General features: G+C 39.8%; 1 protein-coding gene across 3 annotated transcripts in view; it reads left to right on the top strand.

Annotated features, from left to right (window-relative positions):
- The window catches only part of crp (cropped), a 165,072-nt gene that overhangs the window by 50,393 nt on the left and 89,514 nt on the right, over positions 1-25,165 (top strand). Inside the window, exon 3 of one of the 3 annotated variants that reach the window (XM_069134539.1) lies at positions 4,309-4,392. The exons of the other annotated variants lie outside the window; for them this stretch is intronic. Within the exon in view, the coding sequence (XP_068990640.1) occupies positions 4,309-4,392 (84 nt within the window). The remainder of the gene's footprint in view (positions 1-4,308; positions 4,393-25,165) is intronic. 3 annotated transcript variants of the gene reach the window in all.

Raw genomic sequence — 25,165 nt, 5'->3', positions numbered from 1 at the left:
GCAACACGTATCGCGTATAATTCTTGCAATCTGGCACGCGGAATAACATTTCCAAATTTTCGTTCGATTCTTGGCGTTATTAGCATTTTAAATCAAGTTCTTTTTTTTTTTTTTCTTCCTAATTTCTACTCTCTTCATTCAACGCGAAGATTCGCGTTAATGGATGAATTTTTACTTGACGCTCTCCAAGTGAGCAGATAAAATTATACACACGTGTGCTTGTGTATGAAAAAAAAAGAAGCTGTTTGAGTGTTAATTAAAGAAGAGAAAGAAAGAGAGAAAAAAAAATGAAACATCAATGAATGAGAATCTTTCGTCATCATCGCGAAGCAACTGCGGCGGCCGGTGATATACAGAAGAATCTGGTATATGTGTACAACACCCGAATGATTTCCGAACGATCTCGCGTGGAAGAATATTTTTGTGTTTTATTTTATTTCATTTTATTTTTCATGTAGAAGAAAGCAACTTGTCCCCCGTTTCTCTTTCAACATCTCTCTCTCTCTCTTTCTCTCTCTCTCTCTCTTTATTTCTCTCTCCACATTTGCACTGACCTAAAGATTGGCAAAAGATTGATATTGAGTAGAATGAAAAAGAAAATTTTTGTTTGAAGAATGGTGCTTTTTATATCAAAAGCTGAAATTGTTTCGGAATTTTCAATTTTCCCAGCTGGTGGCCACCTACCTTGTTTTATATACGACGATTTCTGGAGCCGAGGGTTATTGTGTATTATAGTCGACCCTCGCAAAGAACCAGTTGTTTACAAACATCGCTGTTTACAAATAGCTCGCGGGTTTTATACCTATACGTATACGTGTACAAATATAATACTAGTGCAGTAATAGTAATAGTAGTGGTGGTGGTGGCGGAGGAGGAGGAGGAGGAGGGAGGACACGTGTACCGACTACGAGGACGGTGGAAGATCTCGAGGCGATCGTTCCCTCAACGACGATGTCGATGATGATGATGATGACGACGACGATAGCAATAAGAATAACAACTAGAATGAGAAAAATAACAAGCATCGTGATAATAATGGCGATATTAATTGTCGGTTGCTGGTTCGTAATTTAACAACCCCTCGCCTCGCGACTACGTCGAGGGTTTCAGTTTTGTTCGGTCTGCAGGGGTGAAACCCTTCGGTCCGTTCGAATGCCGTTTTATGACGACGCGTCTTCTATGTCGTGGGCTTGTAGGCGAAAAATGGATAGCACGAAACGAAAGAACAACAGCAACAGCAAGTAGCGACAGATGAAACAAGAGGTCGATTAACGTCGGTCGTATGTACAGTCATCGTCGATTCTCATAATCGTAGCTCGTGCTTTTCGTTCGAAATATGTGAAACGTCGAAAACTTCTTAAAAATAAATTGAAGATAGATACACGTATCATCTACATAGGTTAGTAATTGTGTCTATTTAAAACGCGGGAGTTTTGTTTCTCGTCGGATTACAAAAGGTTTGACGTACATGCAGGGGTTTCGAAAATCCGCGGCGTTGTTTTACGGGAAAATTTAACCCCCTCGCTGAGTTTTCGGGATTTAAACGACCGGCCAGTTTTCACAGAGGGAGGAGGAGAGGAATTATCTCGGCAATCTGGTTTTCGTCCGAAGTATTTCCGCGCTTAACGTGCAATAAATTTTCAATACAAGTATCGATATGCTTTTTAATAACTTAAGGGTGAAATTTATGCCTGCATACTTACGTCACTGATTCACGTTCTACTTACCGACGAGCAAGTGAATTGGTCATTTTTGTTTCTTGCGACAGTACGAATGTATGAACTTGGAACTATACTCTTTCATTACCAGTTGAAGTGTAAAACTTTCGATAAAAATCATGGAGTATTCAGCCTCAAGTTCATCGCCGTATCGTGCTTTTCAATAGTTGACGATCAAGTTTCGTTTACTGTCTCGAACTTGATCGATTGAAATTTCAGACACGTTGGAAATCCTGTTTTCAGCCGAATCAAATCGTCAAACCGTTTAATTACACCTTGGGAAAAGAGGTCTTGCGGCCCGATCTTGATCGTAAGGTAAAGTCAATCAGTCAGTCAGTCAGTCAGTCAGCCATTGAGCGAGTCGTATTTAAGGTTCGAGTGAAAGTGGCGCATAGACGATCAAGACGACGTCGCCTCGGCGAGAAGACCACCATATATAAAGAAACCGGCCCTTGGGCCTTACGTCGATCGGATCGCTTCGGGCGTTCGTCGCAGTCGTCGATCCGCGGAGAGTCAACCGATCGACCGCCTTCTTCGGCGTACAGCGACAATCAACCGCGTTTCACGTCATCTCTCCTTCGTTGGAACGTTGTCGGTAGAATATGACACGTAAAGTGCGTCGGGGACCGTTCTTTACCTGTCTACCTACTAACAATAAGAAGAGGGGGGTAGAGGGATGAAAAAATGTGGACGAATGCAGCGACAGACATGCTGGAAAAACACCCCGAGGATAGACCGCAGAGTGCAGAGACACTGGTGGTGGGACCATTCACGACGATCCCTAGTGGAAAGGGAGAGGGAAGGGGGTAGGTTGTAAAAATTTGGCACAGAGAGGTTTATTTAAAGCGAAGCTTTTCCGCCGTACGAAGGTGTGTATACCTATACTATGTAGGTGCTCTCGTTGCCGACGACGGCCTCGCGCGTGGGTACATTCACCCAAAGACCTACAAACGATGTATTCCTCCGTTCACGGTTCGCACTGAGCGACTGGCTGCTGATTTTGCAAATGCGTGGCAGGGCTTGGATCCGCGAGGGTAGACGGTGTGTAACGTGTAACCATACCCGACGTACACAACAACATTGTCAACGCGGATCGGAGGCACCTTCGCGTCCAACTTACTACGTTATGGTACAAGGATCGCACACTTGATTACTCCTACAGCCGTACCCCACACATGGACTGGCCGATATTATACCTGTGTAACATCCAGGCATTGCTCGTGGTAACTATACTTACAAATAGCTAGCAACACGACGACAACACCGCGCAGTGTTAGATTATATTATTATGGACACACGTTGGAATCCCGCTGAATCATATCCGCTTTAAAGGCAAAGAGACTGTCTATCCTGGCTTCGTTAGGAATGACGCATTTACCTGCGCTGGCTTGACTACGTGTTGCGTGATTCTCTCTCTCTCTCTCTCTCTCTCTGTCTCTCCCTCTCCTCCCCCCTCTCTTCGTCTCTTCCTCTCTTTCGGTTCTTGTTTCAGGCTCTTTAATTGTGAGAGTATTCAACGCTGCAGCTTCTCCCGGTCTCTGAAGTTGACGTCTTAATTGTCGTTTATTCAGCTGTTTGTTGTTTCTTTGCTTAACCACCACGGATAATCACCTCGCTAATCGTGGCTGCAGCGCGTGAATTGAACAGTTTGTTTTTCTTACCGATTGCATTCCGACTTTGCATCGGCGTCATTCCTATTAAGTAATATTTAGATACTCCCGACCAATTATTTTCGGGTATCGATATGTCAAAACGTTTTCGGCGTTACAAGCGCACGCGATAATGTACTTTAAAGTGTTGAGGGTAGTGAAATAACGCGATTTTAATTCGTGAACGATACTCAAACGGAACGATAAATCACCTCGCGTGCCGGAAGGAGTCGAAATCACTCCGCTGGGAATATCTGTCATATTTTATTTCATTCACCTCCGGAATTGATAGTCACAATAGCATCAGTTACATTCCTATTTTTATCTATATATGTATATATGCTATGTATGAGGCATTCCACGTCTACTCGACCAATGATTTTCCCTCACCATTCCTGATTTGCTTCAGGAATTTTCATACGATTCTCCGGTCACAAAAAAGCACTCCTGAATTTCTTCAGATTTTTATTTCTACAACCGTTAATTTTTTATATACACATGTATATTTAATACCTGTCGCGACAATATCCAACCGTGCATTACAGACGTAAAATTATTCGTCTTTGGTTAGGTGCGCTTTGGCGTAGGTATCTTTTATCGTCGTGAAATTGAATAACGTACCGGAAGCTTGGACTCCTCCGTATCCGCAGCTCGGTTTCAACTTTATTCAAATTAATAATTATGCGAAGGAGCATCGTCATCGTCATCTTGATCCGTCTGTAATTGCGGTGGGCGTTTTTATTAACATATTACACTGTAATCAGATTGCCAAAACAGTTTCTGCTGCAGTGCCGATATAATCATTGATGATTGCGCAGCAGTCATTACTCGTTGAAAAAAGAAAAAAAGATTTAAAAAAAAAAAAAAAAAAACTTGCATTTATACGCGCACTACAGTATTTTCATAAAATATTATACGTTCGTTTTTTTGTTTTCTTTCAGGTAAGTCATGCCGCTCGCTTTATAACGAACGTTGATAATCGGAAGTCGGCGTTTCTTTCAACCCCTGTAATCATCGACCTCAAGGTAAAAGCCTCCAAGCTCTGTATTGTGTGACGTAAATATATGACTGTACCTATTACAGGTGTATAAAGTAAACGCTGTGCGTAAGTGCGTGTATCGTAAGCAACCACTCGAGAAACACGATTACATGTATCGGACGCGTAAGAGGGTTTACTGCAAACATGGGGGATCGTCTATATAATACGCCTGTGGAGGGATTGTCTGAGTATAATAATAACGTATATTGCAGGCTTGAGCAAGCCCCCTTCTTAAATTCCGGTGAAACGACACCGGAAGTTTGGATTGAATGGAAGATTACTCTTTCGAGGATCCAACCATTACATTCGACCCTTACAACTGTTATCTTGGAGACAATCGCGGTGGCTTGTGTCACAAGGCGAGTTGGCCGGTTACGCGTTTTCCCCGATGGGGATAAATTACCAATCATAACGAGCCAGTCGAGAATTTATTTGGAAATTGAGAGGAAGAGAGACGTTACGTGACTCGGAACTTACGCTCATCCGGGTCTTTGTCATATTTTTTTTCACCAACTTGTTATGAATTTTGACTTATTGATTATAAGTCAAATGTAAAAGAAAGGGAAACAAATAGACAATTACGAGAAATAGTTGTTGACGATCAAAGAGAAAATTATGCATTTATTTGGGTCATTTTGGTTTAAAAAGTCAATTATAACTTAATAGCACAGAATACCCAATTTATTGTCCCTGCACGTCGCAACACAACAAACTTGGTTTGATAGTTTAAAAAATATAAGTGGACGGCACAGGTGCATAAGTTAAAAGATATAAGAGACAATAGTCGAGTAAGAATAAAACAAAATAGTAACAATAACACAAAAACGGACGGTAAAAGTGTATATAGATAAAATCGAGCGGAACAATTATTCGAAGAATTTGAAGGGAGAGTGTTTGATGAGTCGTATTTATAATTTTAGAATGGTGTGACTTTCTTTATTGTTTCAGTTCGTCGTTATTTATTGAATTTGTTACCTGATCAGGATTTGAGTTAATTTCACACACTTTATGATTTCCTGACACCTCCATACGCAACTCTCTCCTTCTAAAGTCGTAGGCCTACCAATTTGCCGATCTGCTGATCCGCTGATCCGCTGATCCGTCCGAACTTCGGTTCTTACTTTCGTCTATCAAAATATATACATCGTCACAAACTCATTCGCACTGTGCGTCAATACGAATTTCTTTATTTTCTTCTTTATCTTTTTTGCTTCTAATCAGACCTCGTTTTTCATGATTTTGCATTACAATTTACCGATAATCTATGGCGCGGTGATATTGTGTCTAATTGATACCGGAGGGTTAGGAATGAAAAGATAATGAAATAGAGATTCCATTTCGAAGAAACGTTCGCCGTAATGCGGGGCACCTGATCTCTACAACCTTTCTCGTTTAACGGTCCTTAACTGGAGCGTGAACCGGCTAACAGCGGCGTGTCCATCCATCCGTTCGTTTCTTTCTTCCTTCCTTCCTTCCTTCCTTCCTTCCTTAGTTCGTGCACGAGTCGCTTCCAAAGCGAACGACGGGACGCGATGCATTATGGTTCATGTATTTTACACTTTGGCGTACACTCATCGAATACTATCCTTACACGCTAACTTGACCACAACGAAAGGTATGCCACGAACTGCACGAAAAGACGCGAGAAATTTGATGTGAAATTCTTTTATTTTATTTATTTTCTTATTTTTCTTTTATAACAATAATTCAATTTGCTCGAGAGAACGTTTCCTGTTGCGTTTTATTCCATTTCATTATGATGGGTGGTGCGTTATTGACGTTGGTTGGTTTATTGGTTTGTTGGGCTACCTTGACACGCGCGGCGAATCGCGACCGCGAAGACAACGCGTCATAGAATCGAAAACGTAGGCGGAAACCAGTTCCGTTGGGGGGGATAAGGGAGGTGGAAGTAATGAAAACGAAGTGGGGAAATCAGGGAAAAGGAACAGCTGGCGCGGTTTTGTGCGTATGTGTATGTGTGTTTATGTACGCGCATACATAGTTGATTTTATTGATGCCGTTTGAGCGGCTAACCGCAGCTGACATGCGACGATCGAAATTTTCCGGACAACACCTTTCGTATATTGTAATGTAATAATAAGAGAAACGATGGTTTTTTTTTTTTTTGTACGCTTATATTTTTCCAATATTGCCGAATTTTTTCGAAATTACTCTTTCTCTCGGAAGCTTTTCAACTTGTTAGGTGTAATTTGGTCGGTGAAATATTGTTTCTTGTAATCGTATCGGAATTTTGAAATGCGCCCGTTGCTGTATTCTCAATAATCGATTTATATTTCGCAATGAAATTCATTTCATAGCGTAAGTTGTATAAGACGATTTTATGTAAAATAATTATTAAAACAGTTTGTCAGACTATCCTTAATATAAGTATACCTGCTCGGTTTAAAATCTCGATTTACGAGAACTTCAACTTTTCGCAATTACTGATTCAGTCCGAGTCGAGATATAAAAGTGTAATAAAAACGATTATCGTCGCGTAGAGGGAATATAATTATTATTATAATTATATATCTTTTTGGGGGTTAATGCGTGAAAAATATAGCAACGTAAATCAACATAACGTCATCACGTGACTTGCGCATTTCTCGAATAAAAATATGTGTATGTAATATGTCGAATCATGTTTAGCAGTATTTCCGCGTTTCGTTTTGCATACTTTTTTTTTCATCGAATCAAAGTGGAAAAAATGTGTAGGTAATAAATGACGAAGGAAAAAAGGAACGAATGATTAAGTACAATTGCATCGACACGTAGCGGTTACGTAACGATCTCTCTGTGGCGCTAGTGTGTGAAATATTATTAATATTTCTCACGATACGTCTCAATGCCGCTGCATATCCGTTCCACGAACGAAACCGTCCGCGAATAATAATGAAAAAATAAAAAATATACGAAAAGAAACAATTATCGTACCGGTTAATTGCGTGCGTTGTATATAAACTTATGAAATCGTGTCGTATTTGTTTTGCATAGCGTATCTACTGTGACGTTAAAAATGCACCGGCCTTCCTCAACTAAACTCTTACCGTCCAACGATCTTGAACACTGCATATAATACATGCACGTTTCTTCAACCTGAACGTGCAGCTATGTAATAACATGAAAATTGGCGCCCGAATAAATTTTTAAAAGTGGTTTAATGATCAAATTGTTTCGCTCGAATATTATTACGCGATTTTAAATCCTTATTGTCTCGTGATTGGGGTGTACAAAATTTTGTCTCAATTGTTGTTTGTTCGTATAATTCAAGATTTCTATTTACGTGTCATATAGCGGAATCTAAGGGTTAGGTATACTTTTCCGCAAAGCTTAGCGGGTGCAAATCCCATTCGGGCTGCTGAAACAACGATAGAAATCCTCGCGTAAACTGATGTTAATTAATTGGGAAACTAGTTAGCGGTCCGACTAATTTGAAAGCTCAGTTAACGTCACGATCACGGATTGCTGACTTTGTTTACCTCCCGCAATGCGCCTGCGGTGAGAAACTGAAACTGTTTCGCATCGTGCTTCGTTCAAAATAACTGATAACTGTTGCAAGTCGGTGGCGCAGATGCTTTGTTATACGTCGTAAATATGCGTCGATCAAAATGCAATTCAGAGCGTATATAATTTCTATATTATTATTGCATTCATATTCTCTTGTCGTCGATCGGCAAACTGCATTTTATCCTTACCTCCTTACCTTACCGGACCGTACAAAACTTTTGGTCAGATACCTGAATATATATATACAAGTTGTTGAAAACCCGTCCGTTTTTTTTATTTATATTACGTTTTTTCTTTTTTTTCTTTTTTGCGTTTTTTCCTTTTGTCTCCGAAGCCTCGTTTGCCGGCAACGTGTAAACCGGTTAAATTAATTGCAAGCCCGTACGAATTGTTGACCGAGTTTTCTTCGCGCTGAGAGCGGACGTTGTTCGTTCGCCGAATTGTGGGAATTTAACTTCGGTGTCGCTGGCACGCCGATGCACTTCGCTTCGATGCGCTAAATAACTTGCGGCGATACAATATGTCTGGTCGGCTGCTGTTGGATGCTGCTGCGTATATATATACTTTTTCTTCCCAATTACGTGTTTCCATATTTTTACTATCGGATATTTTTACAAATTTGTTATCATATTATTGCGGCTCTTAAAATATAGAATCTATTATATATTCAGTCAATCCATGTTTTTCGTACGTTTAATTTCGTACATAAAAATTTAACAATGCAAAAAACGTTTGTGAATTGTGTGGAAAATTGTAACAGTTGTGTGATTCGGCAATTTCAACGATTAAATTAAACGTACCTATTTACGTAACTGTTCTTTGAATTGGAACTTGAATAATGATATCGATAAACCGTTTGTGAATGTGGATCAGTTTTTTTATATTTCTTTCGTTTTCTTTTTTTTTTTTTATTTATTTATTTTTTTTTTTGCATTCCCACCATTCGAAATTACATATGCGAAGAATTTGGCTTTAACAGCACACCTTGTACAAACTCCTACGCTCAACTTTAAATTTCAGCCCCCCCTCCCACCCTATTTCTACTACACTCTTTTCTCCACATATTCTTTTCTTTTTTATAAATCGTACAAGTTGTAATCGATCGTCGCCATTTCCATGCAAACTATGTACGAGCTTTGAGCTACAGAAAAGAGAGACGAAGGAGGCATAGATAAGGTTTTTTTTTTTTTATCTATGACGAGATTGGCGTTGGATTCGAACGACAATATTCCGTGAAATGTATTCTACATTTGCTGCATCCTGAATAAAAAAGAATGATGAAAAAAACCGGAGAGAGGGGAGTTGAACGTAAAAGAAAAAGAAAAAATTCTTTCAATCAAGGCGACAGATCAAATCCGCATCCATGCATCCGATTGGCTTTCTCAGTTTCAGGTAATATTCGAATATGATCGTACGTAACCGGTTGCAGGTTGGTGAGTACTCGTATGGCTTACTGCCAGCGTGTAAATTGATACTCGTGTAGTTCGTGTTCACCTCGAGTACGTCGGCTGGGCACTGTTGTGAAAAAAGAAAAAAGAAAAAAAAAAAAAAACAACAACGAAGAACAAGGAAAAAGAAATAATAAAAACCAACGAACGCGACGAACCTCTCACCGAAGTGCATTTGACTCTGTTGCAATAACGTGGTAATTCGGAAATTGAGAAGAAGGTGAGAAAAATGATAATGGTGTCTTGTAAAAAATTGTCTCTTTCATCGAAATTACCCTGCAAGGTTTTTTTTTTCAAATTGATACATTTATCGCAATATCGAATGACGGATAGACGCTGAGTTTTGTAGGTGTACGACAATTTTTACCTTCGTCGTACTCGACACCGAGCGGTTGCAGCAACGTGTAAAGTAAGTTTTGACCGTACGACGGAGCGGGGATTCGATAAGAACCGCTCGGCGGACGTTATCTGTATCTTTCGAGTTATTTTTAAGCAGTCAAAAGTCGCTTGATACCTCGATGCTACTCTTGGATCCACAAAATACAATATACTTATATGCATGTGGGATAATTCCGTGCGAAACCAACCAACGTCTGACCCTCGCCATCTTGGATTTTGTTTAAAAATTTTTCTGCAACTCTCCCAAAATCTGAAACAGTACTATGAATTTTTTCAGACTCTTTATTCCATTGGTTAATTAGTTGTGAATATTTGAGAGTGATTTTGCAAAGGATCTTTTTTTGAAATTCGCGCAATATTGTCAAAAAACTGTATTTTCTTTTTCAAACCTTATACAAAATCGATCCCATTATTGGCCGATTCTTTGTTGTTGTTGTTTTTTTTTTTTTTTTTTTTTTTTTTTTTTTTGTTCAGTGCTTTTAATTTTGTTGATAAATTAAAATAATGTTTAAACGGTCTGACAATTTCCAAAAAAATTTCCAAGCTTCTATTTTTCACTCCGAACATTCCTAGATTGGTTTATACGCTTATCATTGGGTATAATGTCTTAATCCGGATACAATAATTGTAGTTTTTTTGTTAAATGATTTTATTATCTGGCGAGAGCTCGGCGAGCGAATCTTTGCTTACATTCGACAACGAATATTCGCTGTAAATGCGATTGTTTTCCATGGCAGGTTAAGAAAAGAAGGCGGAATCCCGCGTTTTGGGATTTTAATAAATTCTGGTTGCTCCGCGTTTAACGGTTTCTATAAGTTATTAAGGCTAGGTATATAATCTCGGCTAATTCTTTGCAATATCCACCCGGCTTGTGTCTCGAGAATTACTGTACTGGTGATAAAAGCGATTTACTACCCCGAGTGTCGGAGAAGAATGTAGCACAAAAAGAAATCTCTGATTACCCGTCCCAATTTATCTCCTCTTTTTTTCATACTCTTACATATTTTCCCCCCCCTGCGTAGTTTATAACCTCGACTTGTGTCAATGATTTTGTGCAGTGCGAATGTTGGTATCGAAAATAAGCGAAGTGATTTTTTCATAAATTGTACGCTCAATTTTCTTGTGGTTAAATATATTTGAGAGGTTGCATAATGGTTTTTTTTTAAACTAACAATAAGTCGAATAAGTTTTTTGAACGAAAGGTACGGGCAATTCGAACGCGATCGTAAATTCAAATTCCTTTTATGTGTATATATATATATATTCTCGGTCAGCCCTATGCAATTATGCAGCAGTATCCGCGGCATGGGAACAAAGAAAAGTTGGCCAAGTCACGTTTTTCGTCGGTTGGCTTAACAAAGAAAAATAATTTGCATGTAACATCGTTTACCGATCGGCCGCGGCCGTCGCGTCGTGAAGCAAATTCACACCGATTGTTCGATTCCCTTATTTATCTTTATTTCTTTATTTCATTCGATCGTTCTTCCGTTATCGTCTGAAATAAGCTCGCTAATTCCGAGGCTGTGGAATGCAGAGATACATACAGGATTTGTATACTGTATAAACGTTTGAATCGTGAGAATTTTTAATCAGTCTTATTATTATACGTAATTAGCTTTCTGCCGAAATTAATAACATATTAATAGAGCTCTTTACGAACAATTTTATTTTTACGTAAGGTAAGTCTAACGGTTATTTATATGTTTTGACCACATTATTGACTCTTTTATTTTCCAAAAATATAAACCAACTGCACATATTGTGAATTTCTCGGATCTGACTAAAACTAATTGCTAGATTTTTTTGGTACTTTTAGAACCAGGGATTAAAGAGTTACCAAAAAAAAAAAAACGCGTTTAATCAGACAATACCTGCGCGTGTAGCATGGCAAGAGAACGGACAAGTTGACTGCCGTTTGCGGTGAGGAGAAGCTCGAGTTATCAGGCATCACATGCAAGGTATATAATAAATACGTGTCTGCCTTTGCAGGCTTGATAATGAAATTGCTATAATGTTTTTTAAATTACTAACCGCATCCGTCGCAGTTGCCTGGTTCGAAGACTTTTCCACTTACGGATATATATTCGTCTTGCTTTATTTTCGTTTTGTTTTTATTTTTAAAAAATCTTTCCTCGTCATTGAACATAACTTCCGGTTATCGCTGAGCGACGTTGCGGCGGAAATCGTCGGGCATCGTCATCCGGACACTTTCCGTCTTTTTTCCCCATTCTAAATTTCAATCCCGATCACAGTGCAAATAGTTCACCAGGTATAACGATGGAGTGGGATTATTTATAAGCTTGTTATATAGCAGTGTGACGAAATACGGAGGGGCAGCGACGTGCGAATTATCGATCTCGCGGTATAATTAGGCGGTCGAGTTTATTGCGAATTTATGCTAATGCACGACAAGGTCGTTTCTCGTCGTTGTTTAATAAAATGAATAAAAATCGCCTCGCCTAAAACGTCCTTTTCTTCCTATTACATTCACGAATTAAATTATACCTATACGTATACTCTAATATACACGCAGCGTGTATGTATATGACAAAAAGTTAGATTAGCGGCTACGCTGCTTGCTAAAAATATTCACACACACGCGCGCACATATATATATATATATCTATGTACGTACATACTTTTTTTTTTTTTTTTTGCCAAGAATAATTATTCTTTTTCCTTTTTCCTCGACCGATGATTCTCAAAGTTCCTTATTTCTAAGCTCGTGTCAATCGGGCAGGAACGCGACACGTGGGCGCAATTTTATAATAAAACGCACAACGAGTTGTAGGTCATATTCCACTTGGAGAGAGACAGAGAGTGAGAGAGAGGCGTTACAGACGTCCGTCCGACTGACACGTGGGCAGATCCTGAGGAATTGACGGACAGACGCGGGTCCCCCTGCTCTGTAATTAGCCAACGCGTCGGGCTATTTTAGTTGGAAAGTTCGCGCCCGAGCTTTAATTCTTTTTCTTTCACCTCGCGAGGCAATAATACACTTTGTCGGCTTATTTTCTCCCGTCGTAGACGACTATGTACATACCTGTGTATACACACTCGCGTATAAAAGGATCCTCGGACTCGTTTCAATTAGTATACCCTTTCCGTAACGACGCGTTTCACTGATCCAACGTGTATGTGTAATAATACAAATGCCGTGCTTTTCTTTCCTTCCTTCCCTCTTGCGTAACGTTTCGTGTAGTCAAAATCACGGTTGCTGCTTCTTTGTTTTTTCTCTGCTTTTCTTACGTATCCCGCTTTCTCTCCTTCTTCTCTCTCCGTATCTTTCACCGAAAATTGAGGAGAAAATTCGAGCAATCGGTGATATTTTTTGTTGTTGCTGTTGTTGTTTTTCTTCCGCTTTGCACGCACGCGAAAGACGTCGTAAGAGAGAGAAAACGAGCCACGGGGTTTGAGTACCACTGTATTTATTCACCGGACGACTATAGGCTTGAAACCCCGGGAGGAACAGCGAGGGCTAATTGGATGTTACAATTAATTGCAATTAACGTCGGTTTACAACGTCGTTACAGTGTGTAGATCGTAGATCGAAGATAGCCAAGAACGTAAGCATGATTATACCGCGTAACTTTGACGTTCAACCGCGTGTAAAGTTTTGTAGGGAAAAGTTGAGAGTTTGCTCGAGTCTGGTTCAAGATTATACCCTCTACCCTCGAACAATAGATATCACAGCTGCCGGCTTGCATCGCCTCTTTATCTCGGAAACTTTCCGCGTTCTTGCATCTGCGAAGAGAGATTGGAAAAAATAAAAAAAAAAAACAAAAATGAAAAAAATAAATAAATAAAAATAAACAAACAAAGACAAATTTCCTCCTGAAAATTGATATTGGAAACAAATATCCCAGGGCGGGTGAAATAAATGGCGTAAAAAAAGGTTGTTCCTTTTTCGAGCGTCGTTTCTACACCTCGCTACAAACACTGTTGCATAAATTCAAGTCATAGCAACCAACCGTAGTACGTAATTGTCGTAACAGAAGCTAGAGTACTACGCGAACCATCCGACACTGACTACTTATTATACTACACCACACACACACACACACACAAACACACACAGATTTTACGATAGTTGATGCTCCTTTGCGCCGTGTTGTTACACTGGAAACGTTAATGAAATCGTCGCGAGTATACGTATCTATTCAAGCGACACCTTCAACCTCCGAGCGACCATCCTATCGTGTACGTAGCATTTTCGCCACTGCACGACACTTGAATATTTTTCCTCTTGGGAAAGGACAGAGGCAAAACAGGCGACGTCTCTCTCCGTATGCATTTGCAGTGAGAATTCTTGTATACGGATACCTTGAAAGATTTCTTTTGCGTTGTTCTCTTCATGTCTGCAATGCACTTGCGGAAAGGATTTATTTGCTTCCCTCCCCGAGATCATATCGTTATATTAACTATTTGCATAGGAATACTTGACGCAAAGATCAACTTGTTTTTAAAAACACTTTACGAACATAATACAAACTTTGGATTATTACGTCACATTATATCTCTAGTCCGGTCGTTTTCGTTTTTTGGTAAAAGCGTTCAGTGGTAAATTAATTGAGGATATTAATTTATTGGTTAATTAACTAGTCGATCGGGTAACGTTGAGAGATACGCACCTGTGTGTTTATACCTGTGATACCACTCAAGTATTCATGCCGAATTAGTTTCTTCTTGGTTGAATTATTATTAATTTTTATGCTAATTATTATTATCGATAGTATATCAATTATATTATACACCGATGTTTCCTTTCATTGTAATTCATTCGTGCAATTAAATGCCGCTGCCGCTGTTAAAAATCTGAATTCAATTTCGTATCGTACGTCATGTATAATTATGATTCACGCGAATTATCTTTGGTGTAAACTTATTACGTAAGATACTTGCACGGATATTTTTTTTTATCCGTGTAATTAATCGCTCGTGCATACGATACACGAAGCAGCAGCTTTCTCCGTTATCGCCAAGTAAAGACAAAAAGGAGGACGGCAAAGAAGAGAAAAAAAAAGAAAAAAAAAAAGAAAAGCATACAAAGTAGGTACCCAAGCGATATTAATTGAAAATTCAATTACTCGATTTACTCAATCATGAAACGAAGTATCACGTGTGCGGTTGATTTTACACACACTCGCGTTCAACCTACTATTCGAATTATATACCCACATGTAGTTGTTTTGATCTTGAGTTTGAGAGACATGCGCCGCACGGTGAATGGCGCAATGTGCAATCTAACGCAAGGTCTCCAAACACCTGGCAATTATAGGTATACGTATATAGTTCGGGGGGGGGGGATTTGCACAACTTTTTTTGTTAGGCGAATTTTGTACAACGTATATAACAGCTAGCCTGCAGCTGCTACGGCGGTTGCAGAACTAATCGCAAAAAAATTTCAAGGAACAAAAAACGAAAAAATATGTTTGTACGCATGTACAATGTGTAGGATTAGTGGTCAGAGATGTACCGCGTAGGTATATGTGATAAAAGTGTGGGTATGTATAATTTACAGTGTAAGTTGAGTCGCAGTTTTCGGCATCGACGACAGTTAAACCGAAACACGGTGGACAAAGCGCTGTATGGGAGAATGTTGTGCCGGTTTTGTGGCGCAATTTGACATTTGGATGAAATTTTGAGATACGAGAGTAGAAGATTTATTTTCGAAACGGAAAAGACACGCGGAAATATAATATTATAAGCTTGAGAAAATTATATCTTCGACTCGAAAATTTCGCGAAGGCGAAGATACACCGGAATGAGAATGGAGAGAAAATCCGATAAGGGGGAATTAGCGAAGAGAAGAGCTCGTTTGAATTTCGCTTAATTAGCTCACCGTTTCGCAAATTCTGAAGTTACACGAACCTGCGTACAAGAATTCATCGCATCTCTCTCTCTCTCTCTCTCGTTAATATCGAATAAACCCCGTTTGATCATCGCGGTACGAATTTTATTTATTATATTCGCAAACATCACCGCATCACTGCGAATATTTAACTCTTTCAATTCATCGCCGTGATGTATAATTACGCCAATTATTCCATTCAAGAAAGCTCTTTCTTCTTATATTTAAACTCACATCCCACTTAAAAACATCGGTTGAATCAGAATCTCAATCGAGAGGATCGACGATGAGTTTTGAATTCGTTTGAAAATTCTATTCATCTACAACATGCTTCGAATAAGATGGATCTTATCTAATTAACCGACGACCACCTTGCAGACCTCGTGGAAAATATTCGCCTTATTTCTTGCCAATATTAACATAATATTCGACAACCATCGTATATATGATATAATCATCCGGTGTAGAAAACAAGCAGAGTTAACAAAACTGTTACAAGATCATGGTTGATTAATGTACGTACAGTAATGTTCGTTAATATGTTTTCGGTGGCTCACTTTTTAAAAAATTTGTGTCTATTTTTAATTCGAAACTCGAACGAGTTTTCATTCTTAGCAAATTTCAAGTGACAGGTGAAACAAGCGACACGTTGATCGCAGAGACACAAGTATTTCCATAGAAAAGAAACTCGTTTTACTGTTAGTTCTCATTCCAAAAACACAGTTAGCTACTGGAAATCCGTTAACGAACATTACCGTACGTCATAGTTCGATCTCAACGTTGCAACGCCAGTTTTCGCGATAACGGAATGAAGCGAAACGAAGTGGTAACAACGATAAAGACGACGATAACGATGATCTATCCCGAGTCTTCAGTCACTGTAACATAGAATGTAGAAGGGATCGTCGCAATGGTAGAAAAAACACTACCTCGGAAAGCTTGAAATTCACGAGTAAGGCAAGAGTGCCTGTAAACCTACCTTATCTACTTTTGCTGCTGTTCTCCTCTCGTTTTCGTATTTAGACATTCTCTCTGAGGGCGTTTATACCGTCACGTCTCGTTTCCACCCCGAGATTATACGCGTCACATACCGCAGCAGCTCTACTATATATATATATATATGTATATATATTATATATGTATATTCGCGGAGTAGGAATGTTTGCATATTACATATATGTATACATATATGTGTGCATGCATCTTGAAACACGGCTTCCATCCTGGTAGCACATCCCTCCCTCCCTGACTCCCTCCCTCCAATTGTCAAACGCAAGACCTGTAATTTTTCTCTCTCTCTCTTTTTTCTCATCCCGTTTCCGGTATGCCAAAATACATTGTCTGGGCCACTCGCTGAACATACGTGCCTGCGATCGGTCCGTCGTCCTTCCGTCATCGTGGCTGTCGGATCGAAATGAAAAATTCAAACCGTGAGGCTGAACCGCGACACACCGATCAACCAGGTCTCATCCACTTTCCGTTTTAATAGCGTTTTGATACGCCCGGCTTTGACCAGTCACCTTTTCCCGCAGGGTTCCGTGCAACTAATTGACCTGTTCCACGTTCAGAAGCCAAAATCAATACTCAAGCCGACCAAAATCGTTTCCTCGTTCTCTGCTTTAATGATACGTTGGTAATAATATCTGTATAACACCGTCGCTGTTGCATTTAATAATGCGTTTCTCTTAGCTGAGAATATCCGATGAACGTACGAGGATCACGTTGATCAGATTTATAAATCTATTTCTATCGTACGAACTTTCAAACTTGCGGAGCGGTTGGTCAAATCCGTCTCTTGACCTGGAACAAACCGGGATTCGAATCGATTCAATAGGTCCTGAAATAAACTTTCTTGTATATAAGTTTTACCATACACACGCAAGTATACGGTGTTGATTGTAGATACAACAATTTGGCAAAGTGCAGTAAATATGGGGGGATTGTCGAGTAAACAAGAAATGTTGTACAACCGTGTAATAAAATCATTTGCCGACGTACGATGCAAGCACACGTACCTACCGTTCTTTTCGCATTCGTTTTCTTCTGAGGATTTGTTCTCGCTGTTATAATGAAATTTTTGCACACCGATTGTTGGCATATTTTATTACACCTGATCCGTGTAACACTTTTATCTCTCTCTCTTTTTGTTACTTTTTTTTTCCCTCCTCCTTTTTGTTTTACAAATCAACGTTTAGCGGTTGCGATATTCTAAAATTGAGAAACACGATACTGACAATGAAATCGTAAACCCTGCATCCATCGTCGCGGCGAGTTGGTGGCGTATCCCTTACGTAAAGTATGCACCTACACAGACCCACGTGTGTATAGAACACACACACACACACACGTACGTAAAGCCAAAGAGGCGATACGGTGTGAACGTACCCTTGTAGGTTTCCTCGCATGGTTTTGCCTGACTGTCCGTGCAGAATTAGGCCGCGACCGATTTCGAAGGTCGCGCCAAACCGAAGACTGGGACAAGGCTGATAAATTCGCACGTGCCATGCGCTTCTGAAACCCCCACCAAGCATCCTCTCGCCTTTGCCTTTATTTCGCTGAATATACCACTTCGATTCGCCAAGTAAAAACCCACCGCCCTCTCCCCCCCCTTCCGACACGGATCGCATTTGCGTCTGTATCTAATATATATATATATATATATAATGTACCCAATAGCCTTTTTTCAGCAGCCCTACTACGCTTTCGGTTGACCGTAACACGTGGCACTTCCGGTCTGTCGAGTAAAGTTGGACGAATCAGCAGACAAAAAACTCATCGGATCAATTTATATATACATATATACATATATATATATTTTTTTCTTGACTATCGAAGTGATAAGAATTTTTATGCTTCGTTAAAATGAAAAGATTTTTCTTAGCTGTGTAATGATGATTGAAAAATTCTTGACAACGGTCCAAGAATTTTGATGCGATACTTTCGAGTGATTTGGCCAATTTTAAGGTATACTGGCACATAAGAGTATATATATATATATGCTCTTCGACTACTATAATAATGATTGGAAGAGTTATTTGGTCACGGGGTACTTTTAATCTATTCCATTTGTCGTCCTGATTTTATAAGGAGTCATTACACGTGGCGAGTATTAAATGTACCTACATAATCCTAATATATATATATATATATGTATGTATGTGTACGTATATGTATATACACATACATCGTTGCTTCTTACGCGTTTGTCAGCGTTTCGTTTTTGCCGCTGGCTTTATACGTGTTTCGTTGCGAATAATGGCGAAATGTCGTGGCAGCAGAATTGCGGAGATGTTATTACGCATAGATTCGGACAACGACGCCAGTTACGCCGTCTGTATTCCGCTTCTATTTCTACTTGTTATTCTTATTCTTAATTGCCTTCTTCGTGCTTGAAAAGGCCAATTATTCTCACATTACGTATATAATTGTTATCCCCTTTTCGCAGCTTCGGCAAAATAGCCTCCTCCTCGTCCTCCTCCCTCCTCCTCCTTTCGGCCAATATTCATTTATACAGGGGAAATTAATAACAAGATATGGAAATTCGATCCGACTGTGTGTAATATAACTTTTATATAATAATTCGGTTTTTTTTTTTTTTCATCTTTCTGCTTTCGATAGCAGAATCATTTATGCACTGTAGTATTAATACCGATTTTTATTTTCTGTATGTTATTTGGAAAAGTCGATTCGTCGAAATGATTTTGTTGCCTGATTTACAAGCTGCATTTTCACACGTTCTCACGTCGGAGTAGCAGTTTCATCGATTTTACCGAACGGTTTGATTAATTTGGAGGAAGTTTTAAAGAAAAATCGAAGGTCAAAATCGTCTCTCTTTTCGAACAAGTTTCCTCGTCCTCCAACCGTCACGCACAGAACTCGGAGCAATGAAATTTCGGGGCAGGTAATATCAGGTTGCACGTCTCGATGACGGATCAGACGGTTTCGGTCCCTGCCCGATAGTTTCGGTGCGATCCGTTCTGCCACCCTTTCCAGTCGATCCCAATTTCCATCTAAGGCCAAAAGGGACGCGCCATTACCACACTTGGCGTACCTACAAATCTCACGTCTTCCAGGATACGAAGTAATCCCCTCACGCGAAGCTTCTCGAAAATCCAACCACCCGCCGTCTCTCTTCGGTCAGTCAGTTTGCGATTACTTGGCACAGAATTTTCAAAGCTTATTTCAGGCCATCGTGAAATTCCGTTATACTTTATAGGTTATGCTGAACTTTGGTCGAGTTTGGCAGGTGGAAATAATATATAGAGTAGGCGATGAGTATAAGTGTAAGCTGTTTTAGTGTTCTTATCGCGGAATTCGTTTGTAATAATATACCTATAGATACAGTTTGTTGATCTAAAATTGCGCAAGTGCAACGACTGATGCTATCTTGATATTTTTTAGCTTCTTTCTTTTATTTTTCATTCCGTTTATGCACCACGTGGGTAGAGTTACACTTGCATGTTGCACGGGACAGAGACGTCACATAGCCAGACGGTGAGCCTTGTTCTATTTCAGTTGTAGCGTACGTTTATAATACTACGCATAGTTTGGGTTCAAGAATCGACCTCCTTGCTAACAATAAGCGCATTGCGTACGTGTGCAATCACGCTCGTAGATCGTACGGGCGCGTGGGAAGAACGGGATCGCGTTTCTAGGAGGTGAATTATTCAGTTTCTTGTTATTTATTTATTTTTTTTCTTTTTTTTTTCCATATCGCTGGTTAACGAGGTAAATTGAAACGATCGATTTGCCACAGATGGGAAAAAATCACGTAAAGAAAAATTATCGTCATCGTGTACTTTGTTCAACACTTTCTTCTTCTTTTCTGCAGTATAATTGCTGTACGTATTATATTTTCGTATTGGAACAACGTTGATAATTTTTAGGATTTGTACAACAGCTGCTCGTTTTTTAAATTGTAGAGCATTTTTCTTACACTACGTAGGCGTATAATTTTAGGATCGATCGCTGGTCTTTATTTTGTAACGTAATTACGGGTTTGATCGACAAACAAAGAAAATACGTCTAGACCTTAAACAGTAGATACACTTGTACTACGGTATACTTGATATCACCGATTCCGATTCCGTCGTTTTCTTATCGTTTAATACTTCGTTTTTTTCAAAGGACGCAGCAACACTTGAAATGAAATATCGAAGAGAATAATAACACCCTACGCAATTAATCGAGGATCGTTTTAACCACTTATATTCTTACATATTTAAGTATCCCGTGGGGCTGTGGATCTCGATTTATTTCTTTACGCGCAAAACGCAAGTAAATTATCGCTTCTTCGACGCGCGGCAAATGGTAAATATCGGTCGGTTTTTTGAACATACAAACGCAACGACGTTACGATATTGTAATGCCAACGCAACTAGCTGGGAGAGTGGAAAAAATCATTCTATATGAACAGATTATACATGTCCTCAATCAACATTAGATCCATTCTATTTCCATAATCATTTGCGTACCAGACATACAATATGCCGCGACCGCATAAAATCCCAGACGACGACGAGGACTGACTGACTTACCGACCCGATCCAAGGCTGCAGCCTGCCTATCATCTCCATAATTCACACGTCTAGCGGCACTCCATTCTATTCCTGTAACCGTTCTCGCAAATCTATAAAAGGCATGCGGGACAGCGGATATTTTTCCGTCTCGGCGCTCGTGAGGTGTTTTTTTTTTTTTTTTTTTTTTTCTTCCCTTCTTTCTTTTTTTTCCCACTTATTTCAGCAGATTAGGGAAAACGATAATTTTTCAATCAACGACAGTTGAAGTTGTCGAAACAAATTACGACTCGTTGAAAAATTTTAATTATACACAGAAGACGCGTCTCAAGACGTTCACAATTTTACGTCGTTGTCGGCAGTTCTGACTTGACCTTAAGGAGTTGCGACAGTAACGATGATTTCACGAAGCGAATAACGCCTCGTTTATAGTTACTAGTTGTACATGTTCTTCTTAGGCACGAAGCTTATAGTATATAATCTTTGCATGACTAACGTAAGCCAGTTTTGTTACAACTTGAACAAGCGTAGGTATGCACGCACATAAATCTCGTTCTTAACCTTGCCTCTTCCACGTCATCGCGCGAAATCATCGTTATACCAAGAAGCGGAAAGTGTGCGTCGCGTCGAAGTCGAAGCATAAGCAATGAACGCATCGTGACGAGGCGTCGTTAAATTAAAAATGAAATTGCCGTCCGGGAGTCGCCGATCGATGCGTAAGTAATGAATCGAAACCACTGCCACGTAGCTACGTTGCATGCCGGCAGTCAATGCTTGTACGCGGGATGAATGAACGTTCACGTTCGTCGTCTGCCCGCAACGCGGAGGAGTGTGTAATTCACCAAGCGATCAAGGTGCGTCTAGTATTCCTCGATTATGCTAATGTAGGCGAGGTGAATGCGGATGCCTTGGTATAACGGGGGTGTGACGATTACCTCTCGACCGACCATGGAACCAACCAACCTTCCGTTCCGTTGACTCGATGGTAAACCATCTGCCGCTGATGGTGCTTGCTGTACTCACTCAGCCCAGGATAAGGTTGAGAGAAACTGATGCTTGCGCGTTATCGCCACCTTGGGATCTTCGTCCAGACGTCGCAAAGTTATCCGGGGGCATGTGCCGAGCCTCCTCTTGACGCACTTAGGAGCTTAAAATTGTTCGGAGATTTCGAAGCACCTTTGACTAAAGTTTTACACAACTTTGGCGAGACTTGCTCGTTGAAAGTTAGTACCCCTTTTTTGTATCACAGTGGGATTTTTTTTAATTCTCTTTTCACAGATCCTTCGACCGATTTTCAATATTATTTGACATTGTCTCAAGAAGGCCTCTGTAATTGGGAATGTTGATTTCGTGCAGTGTATGTCATCAAGTTCATTTTGACGGGGTTTTCCAGATAAAAGCAGTTGAATTTGATCATTTTATCGTTACATCGTGGCTGGAATAATGTATGGAAGAGAACAAAACAAAACAATATGAATTTGAAAGCTAGAAATTTTCAATTTGAAACAAGAAAAACGAAAAAAGCAAACTATTCAGCTGGCTTAAAAATTTACTCCTGTACGTTCGTTCAAGTAGAGTTCTGCGGAAAATGATTGGCAAAAAAAAGGTAACCACGTTTGTAATCGAACGGAATATCCGAAATATAAAAACCAAGACTTTTTAGAATCGTCAATATATCCTCTAAGCTTCTAAGGAACGGATTTTGCATCGTGTCGATTAGCTAGCTAATAGAGCAGGAAATGTTTAAAAAAATGGCTAAATTGTTTGAATGACCTCCTTTTTTTTATACTGACTAAAGACAGGCACAATGTGGTTTGAAAATCGTTTTTATTTGAAGTGAAAAAAGAAAGAAGTTAATTTAAAAAAAAGAACTAGTATAAATTCACGTAATTAATCAAAGGCTGAAGTTTTTAGAAGATTCGTGAATTTGTAATCAGGTCTACTTCTAGTCTGCTCGAGTTTAGTCTAGTCAAAACATCGTGTAAATAAACAAATTACGAACAAGCACGCAGTTGCTGACAACGTTCTCAGAACTTGTAGGTATTCTGTTATCGTGTCGCTCTGTTTCTCTTTTATGCGCAAGGCATATCGCACGGTTATCCAATTCTCGTAAATTACGGCTCATTTCCCATTCACGGATGGCGACGATAAGCCATCCTAGTCAATCGACTCGATTCGATGGCCTAACCTCACTTCCATTTTTCAAATCTTTGTTTTCACATTTTCTTTTATTCCCTGAACTACGTTAACATTAATATTATCGTCGAAAAAATCACCCGAAGAACGTTGTACTTCGAATTTTGAATCCCCCCCCCTCCCATATATACCCTGAGACAGGAAATTAGGCAGCGGCTGGGGTGGATTTCGATGTAAGATAAATGAAAATAAAGAAATGCAAAAAAAAAAACAAGGAAGAAAGAAAAAAAGAGAGAGACAAGAACCTTGCCACGGGAATGGCACCATCGTCGACTATGGCAAATTCACCGAAAGAAATTATCACACACCAAAGGCCAATAAAAGCGACACGCCCGCAGTTGCGAATTGCCTGGGGCCGATGAAATGATTATGGTAAAAGGCGCGGCCCGCTACAACTCCGGGGGCCACTTTTATGAATGAGTGCAGCATAGCAGCGCGGCTCTTCTTTCCGTGGGTGTGCAGCAATAGCAACGGCAGCGGAAGCAGCAGCAGCAGTACATCGAGACACCGCGGTTGTACGAACGCGAGAGGACGACGACGGGGACGAAAGTGGCGGGGGCGGGGAGAGGTGGAGAGAGAGAGAAACGAAATTGGCGAGTGGATGAGGACGTGCCGAAGGCGGCGGGAGAGGCGAAGCGGCTGCCTGCCTGACTGATTCGTGCGTTCGTTGCATGTGCATGTCAGCTGACTACTACACGATTTACTACGCCTCGCATTTCCATGGGATTGTCTTGTTTTGTTGTATCTTTTTTTTTTTTTTTATTTTATTTATTTATTTTTTTTTTTCCATTATTTCATTAATCTTCCATCTTTCAAACTTCGTTGCGTTGTTTTGCCCACGTTGTACGCTCGTTTCATGTTGTTTTTTTTTTTCTTTCTTTCTTTTTGTTTCTCTTACAGTTTCGCCTCCCCCTCTCCCTCAGATTTGCCTTTTCTCTTGTTGTACCTTTTTTGATCACGATTCTTTTTTACGCTTATGCAGGCGCAGAAGGAATGCTACGCAGTTTTGTTTCCCTTTCCTACAGGAGCACAGTCACTACAAAACATTATACTGGCTAATAAATCGTTAATTTTCGAATGTTCAATTGGCGATTAGCCGTACACGCTAAACCTATGCGTTTGTACCGTTGACTGTACGTTGTCGCATTTTCATTTTTTTTTTTTTTTTTTCTTTTTACATCAATTACTGCCGGCCGTTGTCGTCTGCGCTGTGGGAATATGTGAGAAAAATTGTATACCGATAGACGATGCATTCGGTAACTAGTAAGTAATTACTGTTATATTTACGAGTAACGAAATTTACGGTTAACAACGCGACGCTCATAATAATAATATTAATAATGTCTGCACAATTCATCAGATTTTTGCCGATCTAACTCTGTAACATCAGAATCGCGAAGAATACTTGAAATTTTCAAAAATCGAACCGATGCCTGTTTACAGCTGATCGATAAAAGGAAAAAAATCAAAATCCGATACGAATTGGCGAATGAATTTTACAGACGAATCGTAATTATATTATTGGCACATCTTGTACAAGTTATGTCGCGTGTATTTGAATCACGACGTATATCTATACCGATATCTGTGTCGATGTAACGGCGAAAGGCGACGCGGAATGATAAATTGTTTATAACCTGCATCGTATATCGATGATAAATATCTAATTATCAGCACGGAACTTGCGCGATAGCAAATCTTTCTCTCCGTGTCTATTCGATCGGGGTTTTAGCACCGATTTATACCCCTTAAATACTCGTCGGGTTGATAAATTATTCAGGCGTAGTCTCTCGTCAGGCGGTGAACCGTAAGCCGTAAGTCGTAAGTCGAGACTCAAGAGTC

This window comes from Neodiprion pinetum, chromosome 3 (genome assembly GCF_021155775.2).
Source record: "Neodiprion pinetum isolate iyNeoPine1 chromosome 3, iyNeoPine1.2, whole genome shotgun sequence".
NCBI lineage: Eukaryota > Metazoa > Arthropoda > Insecta > Hymenoptera > Diprionidae > Neodiprion > Neodiprion pinetum.
Note: the sequence above shows the minus strand (reverse complement) of the source record. Positions and strands in the feature narration are given on the sequence as shown.